The 18,326-nt window shown below is 40.0% G+C and overlaps 1 protein-coding gene across 3 annotated transcripts in view; it reads right to left on the reverse strand.

Moving 5' to 3' along the window:
* ANAPC1 (anaphase promoting complex subunit 1) overlaps nucleotides 1-18,326 on the reverse strand; it is a 184,893-nt gene that overhangs the window by 72,592 nt on the left and 93,975 nt on the right. For all 3 annotated transcript variants that reach the window (XM_049857675.1, XM_049857674.1, XM_049857673.1), the window contains 5 exons: nucleotides 17,560-17,794; nucleotides 15,237-15,328; nucleotides 13,640-13,774; nucleotides 13,383-13,465; nucleotides 12,413-12,491 (listed from right to left, as the gene is read on the reverse strand). In XM_049857675.1, coding sequence (XP_049713632.1) covers nucleotides 12,413-12,491; nucleotides 13,383-13,465; nucleotides 13,640-13,774; nucleotides 15,237-15,328; nucleotides 17,560-17,794 — 624 coding nt within the window. The remainder of the gene's footprint in view (nucleotides 1-12,412; nucleotides 12,492-13,382; nucleotides 13,466-13,639; nucleotides 13,775-15,236; nucleotides 15,329-17,559; nucleotides 17,795-18,326) is intronic.

Consider the following 18,326-nt stretch of genomic DNA (forward strand, 5'->3'; position numbering starts at 1 on the left):
AGTGCCGTTGAGTAGATTCCGACTCATAGCGACCCTATAAGACAGAGTATAACTGCCCCATAGAGTTTCTAAGGAGCGTCTGGCGGATTCAAACTGCCAGCCATTTGGTTAGCAGCCGTAGTACTTAACCACTACGTCACCAGGGTTTCCAGAGACCAATATAAGTAGAAAAAAATATCTTGCTTGTGGATAGGAAAATTCAATAGTGTAAAACTGTGTATTCTACTAAAAGCGATCTATAGATTTAATGCAATTCCAATCCAAATTCCAATGACAATTTTTAATGAGATGGAGAAACAAATCACCAACTTCATATGGAAGGGAGAGAGGCCCGGATAAGTAAAGCATTACTGAAAAAGAAGAACAAAGTGGAAGGCCTCACTCCACCTGGTTTTAGAAACTATTATACTGCCACAGTAGTCAAAACAGCCTGGTACTGGTACAACAACAGATACACAGACCAATGGAACAGAATTGAGAATCCAGACAAAAATCCACCCACATATGAAGCAGCTAATATTTGACAAAAGCCCAAAGTCAGTTAAATGGGGGAAAGACAGTATCTTTAACGAATGGTGCTGGCATAAGTGGATATTTATCTGCAAAGAAATGAAACAAGAGCCATACCTCAGACCATGCACAAAAATGAACTCAAAATGGATCAAAGACCTAAATATAAAATCTAAGATGATAAAGATCAGGAAAAAAAAAATAGGGACAACGCTAGGAGCCCTGATACCTGGCATAAACAGTATACAAAACATTAGTAACAACGCACAAACACCAGAAGAGAAACTAGATAACTGGGAGCTCTGAAAAATCAAACACCTGTGCTCATTCAAAGACTTCACCCAAAGAGTAAAAAGACATATTTAGCTATGACATTTCCGATCAGCATCTGATCTCTAAGAGCTACATGAAATTGCAAAAACTCAACAAAGACAAATAGCCAATTAAAAAATGGGCAAATGATATAAACAGGCACTTCGCTAAAGAAGACATTGAGATAACAGATACATGAGGAAATGCTCATGATCACTGGCCATTAGAAAAATGCAAATCAAAACCACAATGAGGTTCCATCTCACTCCAACAAGGCTAGCACTAATCCAAAAGACACAAAATAATAAATGTTGGAGAGGTTGTGGAGAGACTGGAACATTTATATGCTGCTGGTGGGGATGTAAAATGGTACAACCACTTTGGAAATCAATCTGGCACTTCCTTAAAAAGCTAGAAATAGAACTACCATAAGAACCAGCAATCCCACTCTCTGGAATATATCCTAGAGAAATAAGAGCCGGCACACTAACAGATACATGCACACCCGTGTTCACTGCAGCACTGTTTACAATACCAAAAAGACAGAAGCCACCAAGGTGCCCATCAACAGATGATGCATAAATAAATTATGGTAGATTCATACAGTGGTATACTATGCATTGATAAAGAACAATGATGAATCCGTGGAACATTTCATGACATGGAGGGATCTGGAAGGCATTACGCTGAGTGCAATTAGTCAGCTGCAAAAGAACAAATATTGTACAAGACCACTATTAGAAAAACTCAATAAACAGTTCAATCAGAGAAGAAAATATTCTTTGATGGTTATGAGAGTGGGGAGAGAGTGACAGGGAGGGATATTCACTAATGAGATAGTAGACAAGAACTATTTTAGGTGAAGGGAAAGACAACACACAATACAGGAGAGGTCAGCACAATTGGACTAATCCAAAAGCAAAGAAATTTCCTAAATAAACCGAACGCTTCGAAGGCCAGAGTTGCAGGGGTGGGGGTTCACGGACCATGGTTTCAGGGGACATCTAAGTCAAGTGGCATAATAAAATCTATTAAGAAAACATTCTGCATCCCACTTTGGAGAGTGGCGTCTGGGGTCTTAAACACTTAGAAGCGACCATCTAAGACGCATCAATTGGTCTCAATCCACCTGGAGCAAAGGAGAACAAAGAACACCAAAGACACAAGGTGATTATGAGCCCAAGAGACAGAAAGGGCCACATAAACGAGATGACATCAGCCTGAGACCAGAATAACTAGATGGTGCCTAGCTACAACGGATGACTGCCCTGACACGGAACACAACAGAGAACCCCTGATGGAGCAAGAAAGCAGTAGGATGCAGACCTCGAATTCTCATTTTAAAAAACGCAGATTTAATGGTCTGACGGAGATTAGAAGGACCCTGAGGGTCATGGTCCCCAGACCTCCTGTTAGCCCAAGACAGGAACCATTCCCAAAGCCAACTCTTCAGGTAGGGATTGGACTGGACTATAAGATAGAAAACGACACTGGTGAGGCGTGAGCTTCTTGGCTCAAGTAGACACATGAGACTATGTGGACAGCTCCTGTCTGGAGGGGAGAAGAGAAGGCAGAGGGGGACAGAAGCTGGCTGAATGGACACAGGAATACAGGGTGGAGAGAAGGAGTGTGCTGTTTCATTAGCGGGAGACCAACTAGGAGTATACAGCAAGGTGTATATAAATTTTTGTATGACAGACTGAGTTGATTTTATAAACTTTCACTTAAAGGACAATAAAAATAAATAAATTTTTTAAAGTTTAGAGGCTGTAACAAATACTTTTTTAAAACTTGTTCTTAAAAGAAAAAGCACATCAAGTAGACACATAATACTATGTTGGCATCTCCTGTCTGGAGGGGAGATGAGAGGGCAGAGGGGGCCAGAAGCTGACCGAATGGCTTGAAAACGCAGAGTCAAGGGAAGGAGTGTGCTATCTCATTGGGTGAGAGCAATTAGGAGTACACAGCAAGGTATATATAAATTTTTGTATGAGAAACTGACTTGATTTGTAAACTTTCACTTAAATCACAATAAAAATTAATTAAAAATAAAAAGGAAAATCACAAAGACACGACTCAGATCTGACTACATAATTTAAAATTTAAAGACTTCTATATGCTAAAAACAAAAGTTTAAACTTAAGGAAAAAAAGAGCAAATGAGGTGGAACTTTTAGGCAACTGTGGTGGTTAAGGAAATCCTGATGGCTAAGTGCTATGGCTGCTAACCGCAAGGTCAGCAGTTTGAACCCACCAGGCGCTTCTTGGAAACCCTATGGGGCAGTTCTACCCTGTCCTGTTGGGTCGCTATGAGTTGGAATCGACTCGACAGCAATGGGTTTGGTTTTTGTTTGGTTTGTGATGTTTAAGGTTGAGTGTCAAGTTGGCTGTACCATGTTTCTCAGTTGTTTGCCATTTATATAATGATGTAGTCTTCTTCTGTGATGTGATCTGATGTGAGCAACCAATCAGTTGGTAGGGGAGTTTTGAGGGTGTGGCCTGCATCTACTATATACGTGCATGTTCTGGCAAGCTTGCTTGATTGCTCTACTTCCTGCATCTGGCTCGTCATCATCTGACCTTTGGTTCTTGGAACTTCAGCCAGCTGACTGCCATATTGCCTGTCAATCTTGGGATTCGTCAGCCTCTGCAGCCTGTGAGCCAGCAGCCTGTTTTCTAATCCGCCAACCCTGGATTCGTCAGCCTCCACAGCCCATGAGCCAGCAGCCTGAGATGTGTCACGATGATCCTGGGTTCATCAGCCCCTGCAGCTACGTCAGTCAGTAAAAGCCTCCAACCTGACCTCTAACCCATGCACTTGGGACTTGTCAACCTCTAAAACCACATGAGCCATTTCCCATAGCACATATATATACCCCCCTCCCACTGCTGTCAAGTCGATTCTGACTCAGCAACCTTATAGGAAAGAGCAGAACTGCTCCAAAGGGTTTCCAATAAGCAGCTGGTGGATTCGAACTGTTGACCTTTTGGTTAGCAGCCTAAGCTCTTAACCACTGCGCCACCAGGGCCCCATATCTACACAATTCTAACTTCAGTAGTAAAGTGGGTGCTTTAATCCATAGCGTGAGGTTGCATTATTAATAAACAAAATAGCACCACCAACAGCTCAAATGTTGGTAAGAAGTGAAGCTCTGGGTGACCACAAGTTTGATACTTTTCTACACTTTTCTGAGAATGAGAAGTATAGGAAAGCTGGCTGGTCTTATTTTCACTACACTAAGTGATGAAAAGAAAGAGATGAGCTCAGGGCTTCAGAGCTAAAGCTCAAGCATTGAATAAAAGACCTGAAAGTTGCCACTTATGCCCTGAAAGCAAGCTTCATTTTTTGTAGTAACAGAGCTGATACTGCCAACAACCAAACCCACAGTCTAATTGTAAGACTGGCTGAATTGGAATGTAACATAAATTCCCAACAATGAATGGTGTCTGAAGTTAAAATGAGTGCACTGATTGTGGAAAAACAGGATCCTAAATCTTGGGATGGGGACGTATAGGCAGATAATCACCAAGCTGGGGACACTAAACCCCTAAATTTCATTGAATCACTCCTGCCAACAGAACCCGCTTACTCTCATCTGAACAGATGGCTCCATCTTTGTCTAAGCTGCCCTCCCCAGCAAAACCATTATCCCTTCTACCACCATATAATCAGATTAACCTAGTTCTGCCTTAAGAGTCTTTGTCTGAGATATGGCATGGAGTAAGCAACTTACAAGACACTGACGAATGTTCCTAGGGCCCACCCACACCACCCATTTTTGCTTCTACATCTATCACTAGACTTTAAGTCCCAGAGAGCCCCAAAAGGTACAAAGTATGATCCAGAGGGAGGTACACTAGGCTCCAAAAGAACTGCTTGAATTTTCTTATACGTATTAACAGAAACCTGAGGAATATGTGTAAGAATGGCTATTAAGGGCATGGGATAACGGTATAAGGAACATAAAGTTGGATCAGTCTGAATATTCATATGGGCACACTAAGCACAGATTTTTCTTTCAGTGTTTCAGCTCAAGAGGTTAGAAAAGGATATCACAGTTTATTTGGCTGATTCACTGAGGCATGGATTATGCAGTGGCCAACACTAAATCAAGCTGAAGTACCAGACCTGCCTTGGTATACTGTAGAAGAAAGTATCCAAAGGCTTAGGGAAAATGGCATGTCAGAGTAGATTTACAATGTTAGGTCCACAGACCCACCCACAGAGTGCCCAGAGGACATATCTTTTACAACAGTGGGGACCAAACTTATAAAGAAAGCCCCAGCATCCTTGAAGACTGATGTGACTGCTATTTTAGGTAAGTCATATATGACCATGGGAACTGACCTAATTAAGACACCCAACTATAAGGGGGCTGACTGGACCCCACGGTGGTAGGGGCAAAGTGGCTGCACTCAATCAACACAGACACCAGAGTCAAAGCAGTACTCAGACTAGTCTGACTCGTATGGACTTATGACACTGGCTACTTAGTTACACTGTCGCTAGGAGTGAAAAAGACAGGAAATCTACCAAATACTTACTTGATTGGTACAAGTAGAAGAATTCTAGGTCAAGTGAATGGCAGTCTAACTCGAATCACCAGAATAAAGTCACAGCCCCTCAGTCAATTGCCAGATGTGAGCCAGTTTATGGACCTACAACCCCTTGAATAAAAAGGAGGCCAGGTCTCTATAGGAAGGACCCTACTATACTCCCACAAATTTATACCACTAATCTATCTCCCAGCCTTCCCTAAAGGGATCTATGGCCTTTTATTAGTGACTGTTTATCAGGGAAAAAGAAACAATCAGACTTTTCTTGGACTAGTGGATACTGGCTCTGAAATGACGCTAATTCCAAGAGACCAAAAATGTCACTGTGTCCTACCAGAGTGGGGACATATGGAAGTCAGGTTACCAATGGAGTCTTAGCTCAGGTTCATCTCATAGTGTATCTAGCTGGTGCCGAACCATTCCTGTAGTGATTTCCCCAGTTCCAGAATGTATGATTGGATGAGGTATACTCAGTAAATGGCAGAACACCCACACTTGATCGCTGACACGTGGAGTCAGGGCTATTACAGTAGAAAAAGCCAAGTGGAAGCCATCAGAACTGTCCTTACCTAGGAAAATAGTAAACCAAAAGCAATATCACATTCCTGAAGGAACTGCAGAGATTACTGCCACCATCAAGGACTTCAAAGGATGCAGGGGCGATGAGTCCCACCACATCCCCACACAACTAGTCTATTTGGCCCCTGCAAAAAAAGAGATGTGTCTTGGAGTATTAGAGTGGATTTCCCTGAAGTTAACCAGACGGTGACTCCAATTGCAAATGCTATTCCAGATGTGGTTTCATTGCTTGAGTAAACTAATACATGGCCTGATACTGTACACAGCTCTTCAACTGGCCAATGCCTTTTTTTCAATTCTGATTTTTGAGGAACACCAGAAACTGTTTGCCCTTAGCTGTCCTCTCTCAGAGGTATATCTACTCTCCAGTCTTATAATTCCATCCGCAGGGACCTTGATTGGCTCTCCCTTCCACAAGATGTTACACTGGTCCATTACATTGATGACATTATGCTGATAAAAAACACAGTAAAGTAGAAGAGTCAATGACTCTGTACTAATTGCTAAAATATTTGCATGCTGTTGTTATGTTCTTGTTAGGTGCTATCAAGTCGGTTCCGACTCTTACCGACCCTATGAACAAAACACTGCCCCGTCCTGTACCATCTTCACAATCATTATGCTTGAGCCCACTGTTGCAGCCACTGTGTCAATCCATCTCACTGAGGATCTTACTCTTTTTTGCTGACCCTCTACTTTACCAAGCATGATGTCCTTCCATCTCATTAAGGGTCTTCTCTTTTTTGCTAACACTCTACTTTACCAAACATGATGTGCTTCTCCAGGAACTGATCCCTCCTAATAACATGTTCAAAGTATGAGACATGGTCTCACTATCCTTGCCTCTAAAGAGCATTCTGGCTGCTCCTCTTCCAAGACAGATTTGTTGGTTCTTTTGGCAGTCCGTGGTATATTCAATATTCTTCATCAACATCATAATTCAAAGGTGTCATTTCTTTTTTGGCCTTCCTTATACACTACTGTTCAGCTTTCGCATGCATACGAGGTGACCGAAAACACCACGGCTTGGGTCAAGTGCACCTTAAGTCTTCAAGTTGACAACTTCGCTTTTCCACACTTTAAAAAGATCTTTTGCAGCAGATTTGGCGAATGCAACGCGCCCTTTGATTTCTTGGCTGCTGCTTCCTTGGGTGTTAATTGTAGATCCAAGTAAAATGAAATCCTTGACAACCTCAATCTTTTTTGCTTATCGTGATGCTGCTTATTGGTTCAGTTGTGAGGATCTTTGTTTTCTTAATGTTGAGGTGTGATTCATACTGAAGGCTGTGGTCTTTGATCTTCATCGTGGAGTACTTCAAGTCCTCTTCACTTTCAGCAAGCAAGGCTGTGTCATCTGCATATTGCAGGTTGTTAATGAGTCTTCCTCCAATCCTGATGCCCTGTTCCTCTTCATATAAACCAGTTTCTCGGATTAACTGCTCAGCATACAGGCTGAATAGGTATGGTGAAAGAATACGACCCTGACGTACACTTTTCCTGACTTTAAACCATGCAGTATTCCCTTGTTCTGTTCAAAAGACTGCCTCTTGATCTATGTTTAGGTTCCTCATAAGCACAAGTAAGTTCTGGAATTCCCATTCTTCGCAATGTTATCCATAATTTGTTATAATCCACAAAGTCGAATGTCTCCGCATAGTTGAAAGAACACCAAACCTACTGCCATCGAGTCAATTCTGACTCATAGAGACCCTACATGATGATAAAACGCAGGTAAACATTTTTCTGTATTTTCTGGTATTCTTTATTTTCAGATAGAATCCACCTGACATCAGCAATGATATCCCTGGTTCCACATCCTCTTCTGAATCCAGCTTGAATTCTGGCAGCTGCCTGCCGATACACTGCTGCAGACACTTTTGAATGATCTTCAGCAAAATTTTACTTGTGTGTGATAGTCATGATATTGTTCATCTGCGTGCCAAAGGGTGGGAAAATAATCCCAGAAAAACTCAGATGCCTTCCACCTCAGTGAAATTTCTAGAAGTTCGGTGGTGTGATGCATGTTGAGAGTCCTTCTAAAGTGAAGGGTAAGCTGTCACATCTGGCCTCCTCCTACAACTAAGAAGGAGGCACAATGCCACGTGGGCTTCTTTGGAATTTGGAGGCAACATATCCATTATTTGGGTGTGCTACTCTGGCCTATTTATCAACTGACTCAAAAAGTTGCTAGTTTTGAATGGCACCCAGAACAAGAGAAGGCTCTGCAACAGGTACAAGCCACATGAACAGGTGGGTCATATGATCCAGCTGACTCAATGATGCTTGAAGTGTCAGTGGCACATACAGATGCTATTGGAGTCTTTGGCAGGCCCCTATCTGTGAATCATAGCTCAGACCCTTATGATTTTGGAGTAAAGCTCTGCCATCCTCTGCAGAAAAATTCTCTCCTTTTGAGAAATAGCTTTTGGCTTGTTACTGGGTCTTAGTAGAGAATGAATGCTTAACTATGGGCCACCACGTCATCTTGCAGCCTGAGCTGCCCATTCTGAATGGGGTGTTGTCTGACCCACAGAGTCATAATGTCAGACGTACACAGCTGCACTTTATTATAAAATGGAAGTGGTACATAGAAGATCAGGCTTGAGCAGGACCTGAAGGCACAATTAAGCTGCATGAGGAACTGGCCCAAATGTCCATGGTCTCCACTCCTATCACATTACCTGTCCTCTCCCAGTCTGTACCAATGGTCTCATGGGGAGTTCCTTATGATTACCTCACTGAGAAAGAGAAAACTCAAGCATGGTTTACAGATGGTTCTGTGCAATATGCAGGTCCATTCTCACATGGACAGTGGCAGGACTGCAGACTCTCCCTGAAGAACAGTCGTGAAGGGAAATCCTCCCTAGAGCAGAACTTGGAGCAGTGCACCTGGCTGTTCACTTTGTTTGGAAGGAGAAATGGCCAGATGTGTGACTGTATACTGAGTCATGGGCTGTGGCCAATGGTTTGGCTGGATGGTCTGGGACTTGGAACAGGATTGGAAAATTGGAGACAAGGAGATACAGGGAAGAGGTATGGGGATAGACTTCTCTGAATGGGCCAAAGGAATGAAAATATTTGTGACCTCGGCAGAACGGGACTCTAACAATCAAGTAGATAGGATTACATATTTTGTGTAAACCAGTCATCCTCTTCCCCCCCTACTCCCATCATTGCCCAATGAACTCATGAATGAAGTGGCCACAGTGGCAGGGACAGAGGTTATGCATGGGCTCAGCAACATGGACTTCCACTCACCAAGGCTGTCCTGGTTATAACCACTGCTGAGTGCCCAATCTGCCAGCAGCAGAGACCAATGCTGAGTTGCTGATATGTCACCAATCCTAGTGACGATCAGCCAGCAGCCTGGTAGCAGCAGGCTGATTACATTAGACCACTTAATTATGGAAATGGCAGCATTTCATTCTCACTGGGATAGACAATCTGGATACAAACTGTCTTTCCTGCATGCAATGCTTCTGCCAAAACTACAGTCCACAGGCTCACCGAATGCTTTATCCACTGTCAAGGTAACCCACAGAGCAACCCCTCAGATCAAGGGACTCACTTCACAGCAAGTGAAGTACAGCAACAGGTCATGTTCACTGAATTCACTGGTCTTACCAATTTCTCCATCATCCTGAAGCAGCTGGCTTGCCAGAACGATGGAATGGCCTTCTAAAGACACAATAACAGAACCAGCTAGGTAGCAACACTTTGCAGGGTTGTGGTAATGTTCTCCGTGGGGCTGAATATGCTCTAAACTAGAGTTCAACATATGGTACTGTTTATCCCCTAAGCTGGATTCACTGTTCCAGCAATTAAGAAGTGGAGATGGGAGGGGTACTAGTTGCTATTACCCCAGTGATCCACTTGGAAAATTTTTGCTTCCCACGACCCTATGCTCTATGGATCTAGAGGTCTTAGTTCCAAAAGGAGGAATGCTCCCAGCTGGAGACACATGGATTCCATTAAAATGGAAGTTAAGAATGCCACCAGGCCACGATTGGCTTCTCATGCCTCTGGATCAACAGGCAAAGAGAGGAGTTACCATGTTGGCTGGTGTGATTGACCCTGACTACCGAGGTGAAATCAGACTGATGTTGCATTTAAAAAAAAAAAAAAAAAAACCCTCGTTACTGTTGAATTGATTCTTACTCATAGCGACCCCCATAGGACAGAGCAGGACTGTCCCATAGGGTTCCAAGGAGTGGCTGGTGGGTGTGAACTGCTGACCTTTTAGTCAGCAGCCACACTCATAACTACTGTGCCACCAGGGCTCCTGATGTTGCATAATGGAGGTAAAAAGAATATGTCTGGAATAGAGGCAATCCCTTAGGATGTCTCTTAGCATTACCATGCCCTGTGATTAATGTCAACGGAAAACTACAGTAACACAATTCTGACATGACTACTAATTGCCCAGACCCTTCAGCAATGCAGGTTTGGGTCACCCCACCAGGCACAGCACCAAGGCCGGCTGAGGTGCTTGCTTAGGGCAAAGAGAATACAGAATGGGTGGCTGAAGAAAAAAAAAAAAAGGTGGTTCTAAATACCAGTTCTGCCCATGTGACCAGGTGCAGAAACAAGGACTGTGATTATTATATTTCTTCCTTATATGTGTGCATTAAGTATTTCTGTTTTCTTCACTTATAAAATATGTTAACAGGGCTAGTGCATTTTCGGTTGCATGCATGTTAGTTATATCATGTTAGGCTGACTTTGTAATTATCTTTATTTAGAAACTATGCATGGTTTAAAGAAGCATGTACTCGTACCAAGTTGTCAAGGGGTCGAGTGTGATGGTTAAGGTTGTGTGTCAACTTGGCTAGGCCACGATTCTCAGTGGTGTGGCAGTTATGTAATGATATAGTTCGGCAATTCTGTAATCATGTAGTCATCTTCCATGATGTGATCTGATGTAATCAGCCAAACAGCTGTAAGGGGAGTTTCCTCAGGGGTGTGGCCTGCATCCAATACATATATGGATGTTCTGGCAAAACTTGCTTCCTTGTTCTGGATCTTGCATCTGGCTTATAATCATCTGACCTCCAGTTCTTGGGACTTGAACAACTGCCTGACATATTGCCTGATCTTGGATTCGTGAGCCTTCACAGTGTGAGCCAGTTGCCTGCCGTCTGACCCACCGATCTTGGGTTCCTCAGCCCCTACTGACATGAGTCAGGAAAAGCCTCCAACCTGACGCCTGACCCATGGACTTGGGACTTGCCAGCCTCTACAACCATATGAGCCATTTCCTTGAGATAAACCTCTCTCTGTCTTTCTCTCAATATATGTATATACACATACACTTCACTGGTCTTGCTTCTCTAGAGAACCTGCCTAAGACACCCACTATGTCAAACTGTTAATGGCATTAATTAGACCAAAAGTAAATGAAAGCAAAGTTCTCAAAAACTACATGGGACATATAAATGAACAATTTACATGATATATAACCACTAAACCAATAAAGAGGGAGCCCTGGTGGTGCAGTGGTTAAGACCTCGGCTGCTAACCAAAAGGTCAGCAGTTCAAATCCACCAGCTGCTCCTTGAAAACCCTATGGGACAGTTCTACTCTGTCCTATAGGGTTGCTATGAGTCGGAATCAACTCGACGGTAACAGGTTTGGTTTTGGGGGGTTTTAAACCAATAAAGAGAAGCAGTCATCCTTAACGGTAACCAAAGAATGTAAAATAAAGTAGTAATGAAGTCCCTCCCAGTCACTTACTGCTTGTTAAGAAGTTTTGACTAATAATGTGAGAAGCTGAAATGTTACTCTAAGTATTACATATTGGTGTGGCTGGGATTTCTAGTTAAATGTGAAAAATTCTAAACTGATAACTTTAAAAGAACACTACCACTTGTACACCAATATTCTTTACCAAAAGCGGAAACAACCTAAACATCTATCAATAGACAAATCAATGAAGAATAGGGGATCTATACATACAATGGGAAGTTCTGATATATGCCACGATATGGATGAATCTTGAAAACATTATGCTGAGGGAGATAAGACAGTTACAAAAGGTCAAATATCTTATGATCTCACTTACAGGAAGTAGGCAAATATAGAGACTAAAGTTTATTAGTGGTTACCAACGGTGGTAGGGAGGAAGAAGGCCTTGCTTAAGGGGCACTGAGTTTCGGTTAATAAAAAAAAAAAAAATTAGTGGTAGAATAATTTTGAAACAAATAGTTGTGATTAGTTGCGCAACTTGATGAACATAATCAATGTCAATGAATTGTACATGTAAAAAATGTTGAATTGTCAAATGTTTTGTTATAAATATTTTTATCACAATAAAACAAAACACTACCAATTAGATATACTTAACAAAGTAATAGTAAAAGGTTCTTTCTAAAGACATTTATATCTGCAGGCTAAATTTGAGAACCACAAACAGACTTCTTATGTTAAAAGAAATGAAAACTTATAAAACATCATACCCTAAGCAAGAGAAATTCCGGTTTCACAAAGTCCAACAAATACATGGTGTCGGGAGCTCGGAGCCAATCTGCAATGGATCTGTTGGCATAGGATGTCAGTAAGCATTATCACTCAAGTAAAGGATAAGGTAATCAAGTATCTCAAGACAGATGTCAAAACATTTCTCCCCACTCCACCCTCTGCTCTATTTTTTTCCATAGCACTTTACACTCCCTAGTATTTTGTCCATCCATCCACCCATCCATCTAGTCTTACTATAATCTAATCTCTATGAAGGCAGGGTTGTTTCGTTTTGTTCACTGAACTATCCCCAGTGCCAGATACACATTCATCCAAATACTGGATGAATAAATATTTATTTTTAACCACTAGGCCAATTCTGCATACATTTACTTTTTCTGAGGGAAGTAATGAGAACACTGAGAAACTTGTTCAATTTTGAAACATTTTTTAAATTAAAAGACTTAAAACATGGTATAATATCTCCTATCTAATTTGTCATCCTATTCAAAATGTAAAAGATTAAACACCAAAGATCTACTTTCAAGTGTGAGCAGCAAACAGGGGTTGAGAAGGTAGAAGGTACGGTCAGTTAGAAAGCTCTTGAACTAAGCCAAAGTCATTCTTATAAATGATAACCAAGAATCGAATAATGCTAAGTATTTCTGGTTTAATCAGTCCTTAGTACATCATGCTAATACAACATTAATGAAATGGAACTCAGGTATTGTTTGGATGTCGGTGATACCAACTAAAGAAACAGAAATGAATAGAAACTGGCAATTACATTGTCAGTATCATTAAAACAGCAAAATGTGTTATTTCTAGATAAAATCTACATAAGTTACAGTATCTGAAGGAATGATAACCAGGTTGATCTAATACAAGAGAAGTAAACACATTGGGTAATTTACTACTGAGGTCAGAAAATATTTCATATTTCATGGGCAAGGCAGGGAATGCAAATACCTGTTATTGGTTTTTAAGTAGATCATAGCCAAAGCCAGAGTGGCACCTGGACAAGTCACATCCACATTTATGGTATCTCCTTCCTACCAAAAGGAAAGTTTATTATAAAAGAGTTTTGAATTATCTCATAGAATTCTTCTGAATACTAGCCTATGTCTCAAATTAACATATTTACCAATGTTAGTAAGAAAACTACTATTTTCAAATTAACTTCTCAGCTTCCAGGATTTTGATTTGTGACCTTGAGTTAGACTTACTTTGATTTGGTAGCTTGGAGATTTATGTTTCTCCCTGTGCATTCCTGCTTGAAAGCGCCTATGACCTCCAACCATGTACTGATAAAGCTGCTCAGGCACATTGAGATCAGACATACCTATCAAATTACTGCCGTGCTTGAAAATAAAATAACATATCTGTTAAAGGAAATCTTATGAAAGAAAATCCATTACACATACCCAAAAATTAAATGAACTAATTTCAAAGCAGGGTTTGTTTTTTTTTTTTTCTTTTCCAATTTAAATAGCTATTATTTATAAGTTAATACTCAAGCTATCAATAATCTCATAAAAATCATAATAAATATATGTTCAAGTTAGTACTTTCATAAGATATATAAAAGCTTCAAAAGAGAGTTCATTGCATTTAACAATATAAGTTTTTATGTAAATGAAACTTATTAATATCAGAGTCCTTGCAGTATTGAACCTATGAACTTTTCCAGCAACAATAACTGTAATAATAGTAACTTTTTGTGCCAGATATTATTCTGTGTGTTTTACATGAATTGAGTTACTTAATACAACAACCCTATCAAATAGCTACTAGGAAGAACGCCATTTTACAGACAAGGAATTTTTAATACCTCACATTTTGTTTACATTTTCTTATTTTCAAATTCATTCATCAGATATAGTGAAACATGTTCAAATACTAGTGAAGGTTACATAGCTTAGTTAAGTGGCAGGGATGGATATAAAACAAGGCAGTTTTGGCTCCAAAGTCTATATAGTCACTTAACCATGAGACAATTCTAATTTCTTTATTTTATAGAAAGGGGGAACCAGTTCTTAGGGATTAAATTACTTGACTCACTAATACAAGTCAGGAGTAGAATTCAGGTTCCAATTACCAGTATGATGCTTCCACTGTATCAACTGCCAAATATGAAGAGCAAAAATCCTAACAGATGGTCAAATACAGGGTGGGTTTTCAGAATGTACACAAGAAAAAACTCACTGCATTTTAATTTTATGTAATGTAGCTTCACCATAACACAATTTTGGTGGTTCTTCAAGGGACCCATATGCCAAGTGAAACAGTCATTTAATGAAATTTCTTGATAATTCTATACTGTTTTTCTTGGATAGGGTTAAAGTTGATCCAACATGATACTGCATTCTGCATAAAGCAAAAGCTGTTATGGGATACACAGTGACTACCACACCATCAAAAGAGGGTTATGGCTTATCTCCAGCAACTACTGCAGACTCTTTATGCTCTCCGCCATGCGCTACTTTCTGTTTCCTACTTCATTTCTTATATTGTTACATTTTTCTTATTAATATGCTTATATTCACTTCTTCGCCTTAAGTCTTCAGTCCTTTCCAAGAAACTTCATTCCGTTAGTTCATTTATAAACATATTTCAGCTAGGGGGAAATAAACCATAAACCCCCACTCTCCACTACTATTTCTCTCCATTCGGAAATCTGGTAATTTGAAAAATATCCAGAATAGAAGAGGTATGGATTAGGTTAAGTCTAAACAAAGCAGAGTGCTATTCAAAGTAAAGTTTCAAGGTTACATCTCAACAAGCAGTTGTAACTGAAGCATCTGAAGGCACAGCTGTGCTTACCCCCAAGCAAACCATGCCCAGGGCCAAGCCAGCAGCTAAAGAGTATGACTCTCTGTCAGTGCAGTATTCCATTTCAGGACCAGGGGGTCGTCCTATAAAAAAGCAACACAATTCAAATTATCCTCTTAAAATCCTAACTCAAAAAAATTTTAAAGAGTTAACTTTCCAGTAAGTTGTGTAAGAGCTACGAATTCAATATAATTCCATTCAGAAAGCTATGACTGTATCATAAACAGTGTTCACAACGGTCAGTTTACTACAAAATAAAGCCCCAAAACAGTTCTTTTAATTTGCCAATTTGAGTCTCCACAAGCAGTGGCTTTAAAACACTGTGAAACCCTGGATTTTACCAAAAATATTACCAAGAAGTAGGAAAATTTTTAAAATAGAGAGAGGGGTGCTCAATAAATAATGTCTAATTTTTAATCTCTTACATTTTGTTCACATTTCCTTATTTTTCAATGCATTCATTAAATGTAGTGAGACATTCAAATACTAGTCTAGCAGCAGAAACACCAAGGAAACTTCGTTTATGTTTTTAAGGATGTTAAATATAATTCTCAATCTATTTAATACTGACCCTACTATGATGTGATTTCTGCATAGTGATTCTAAAAGGTTTGTTCGGAGCAATATTCATACTTTTATAAAAGAAAGAAATTACACAAAGATAATCAGTTTAATGTGTATACATAATAGCAAGGACACAATCTAAAAAGTCCTGAAACAACCTAAGAAGTCCTGAAAATAAAACAATTAGGCAATTTATAGTACATCAACTAAGTGAGATACAGCACAATATAAAATCAATCTGACAATGATATATAAAAAGGGTAGAATAAAAACAGTATGTACATTCCATCATTATATAAGAGAATATAGGATTCAAAGAGAAAATCCTCTACACACAATACGAAATAGCTGTGGTATGGCTGTGAGATCTTGTGATATCATTAGATAGCATTATAATAAAGCCAAAGGATGCTAAATTACCTTGTATATGAATGAGCTTTAAACAACCAATCTTGAGTATCCTATGAATAAGTGTTCTCACAAGATACTCAAGATTATTATTATTATGTTACTATACATTTCGGTAACAGCAACATTTCAGTTTTGCAAATAATTTATTTTATTACTGTAGTAGACAAATGAACAGTCCCAATTACTTACTGTCCTATGGTAGCGGTATGCATCCGCACCCTTGATAATAGCCTCACGGTGGACAAGACCATGTGACTGGCTCTTGCCTGGGCTCTTAGCCGGCATAAAGTAAGTAAAGGCTGGAAACGTGCTTCCATTATTTGGTTCTCCCTCTTACACCTCTATTATCACCATAAAAGGAACACTTCCCTCCAGCTGAGACCCCAAAATAAGGCCTATGAAGCAGAGCCAAAGAATGAGACCCACAAACTTGCAGCCTGAAGCAAAGGTGCCACAGCCAACCCACAGACATGAGAGCAAGATTACTGTTGTATGTCACTGGGATTTTGTGGTTTATTATACAGCATTATTGCGGCAATAGCTAACTAAAGTACAATCGTACTAAACAAAAACCTATCTTCAACAATATATCCTGAAATGCATGTAGAAAAGATCCTAAATAAGTCAGAACAGAATACGTAATGTATATTATCTGAATTGCTGTCTGTAACAGTAATGTCGATAGCATTTCCAGTTATCTAAAAAAGAAGACAACACATAAAACAGATTTCCATAGAGTCTGGGCTCAATTCAAAGCCTAGAATATATTAAATGAAATAAGTGTGTGAGCCGCTTCATTTCCAGCTTCACTCCCAACATAGCCAACTTTGAATTTTAAGTGCAGATCATTTCTAGACTGCTTGGTAAAGACATAGCAGGAAAGCAGCATAATCGAACGTAATTAAGACCATGTCATTGTTGTTATATGCTGTCAAGTCAATTCCAACTCATAGCGACCTGCCCTGTAAGGTTTCCTAGGCTGTAATCTTTATGGGACTAAGACTGCCAGGTCTTTTCTCCTGTGGATCCGCTGGTGAGTTTAAACTGCTGACCTTTCAGTTAGCAGCCAAGCACTTAACCATTGTGCCATCAGGATTCCTTTGGATTGGTTATCTTATTAAACGTGACCACTGGCACTCAATTAGGCTAGCCAAATAAATATCCAGGCTAATAACCTGCATGGCAATATTAGCCTTAGAAAACATAACTTTTAGTTTTTCTTATTAGTACCAGATAACTCTGTGCTCACAAAAGCTACTATATTTTCCTTAATCTTTATAACTTTACAGTCATTTTTACTCCGGTCTGTGTGGAGTGGAAGAATGTACTAATGCCATACCTATTTCAGCCAACAGGACTTCTGCAGTATGCCTGTGAGCTGTCCCTTGATACACAAGGCCGATGCCAACGACTGCAGCCACCTGGACATTGTGAGGGACATCAAGTTCTGTGGAAGTTGGGGGTAGGAGAGCAGGAATGTGAATGCTAAGAAGTCGAGTTATTGACATATCCATGGTGCCTAGTTTAGCAGCAGAAACACCAAGTAGCAGTCCAATGCTTGTCATTTCATGGCCCTAAGACAGAAAATAGAAACTTAAAGTCACTACTAAAATACATAGTTTAAAACAAAATACTGCCTGCCACTTTCAATAAGTACTTTTATGTGACAGGCACAGTGAGAGGCACTGAGTATACAGTGGTAAACTAAACAGGCACAGTCCTTGTTCTCACGGAGCTATGGAGGAAGGGAGTGTTAAACTAAAAACACACAAATCTGCTATTAAAGAGTGGTATTAACACTGTACACCAGTGTTCACTGCAGCAGTATTCACACAATAGCCAAAGGTAGAAACAACCTAAAGGCCCATCAACAGATGAATAAAGAAAATGTGGTGTAACCATGCAATAGAATATTCATTCACCCATAAAGAGAAATGAAGTTCTGATATACGCTAAAACATGGATGAACCTTGAAAGAATTATGCTAAGTGAAATAATCCACACCAAAAAAAAAAAGGCAAATATCGTATGATTCCACTTATATGAAATATCTAGAAAATGAAAATGCACAGAGACAAAAGTTTATCAGTTGTTACCAACAATAGG

The sequence above is a fragment of the Elephas maximus genome, chromosome 17 (genome assembly GCF_024166365.1).
Source record: "Elephas maximus indicus isolate mEleMax1 chromosome 17, mEleMax1 primary haplotype, whole genome shotgun sequence".
Taxonomy (NCBI): Eukaryota; Metazoa; Chordata; class Mammalia; order Proboscidea; family Elephantidae; genus Elephas; species Elephas maximus.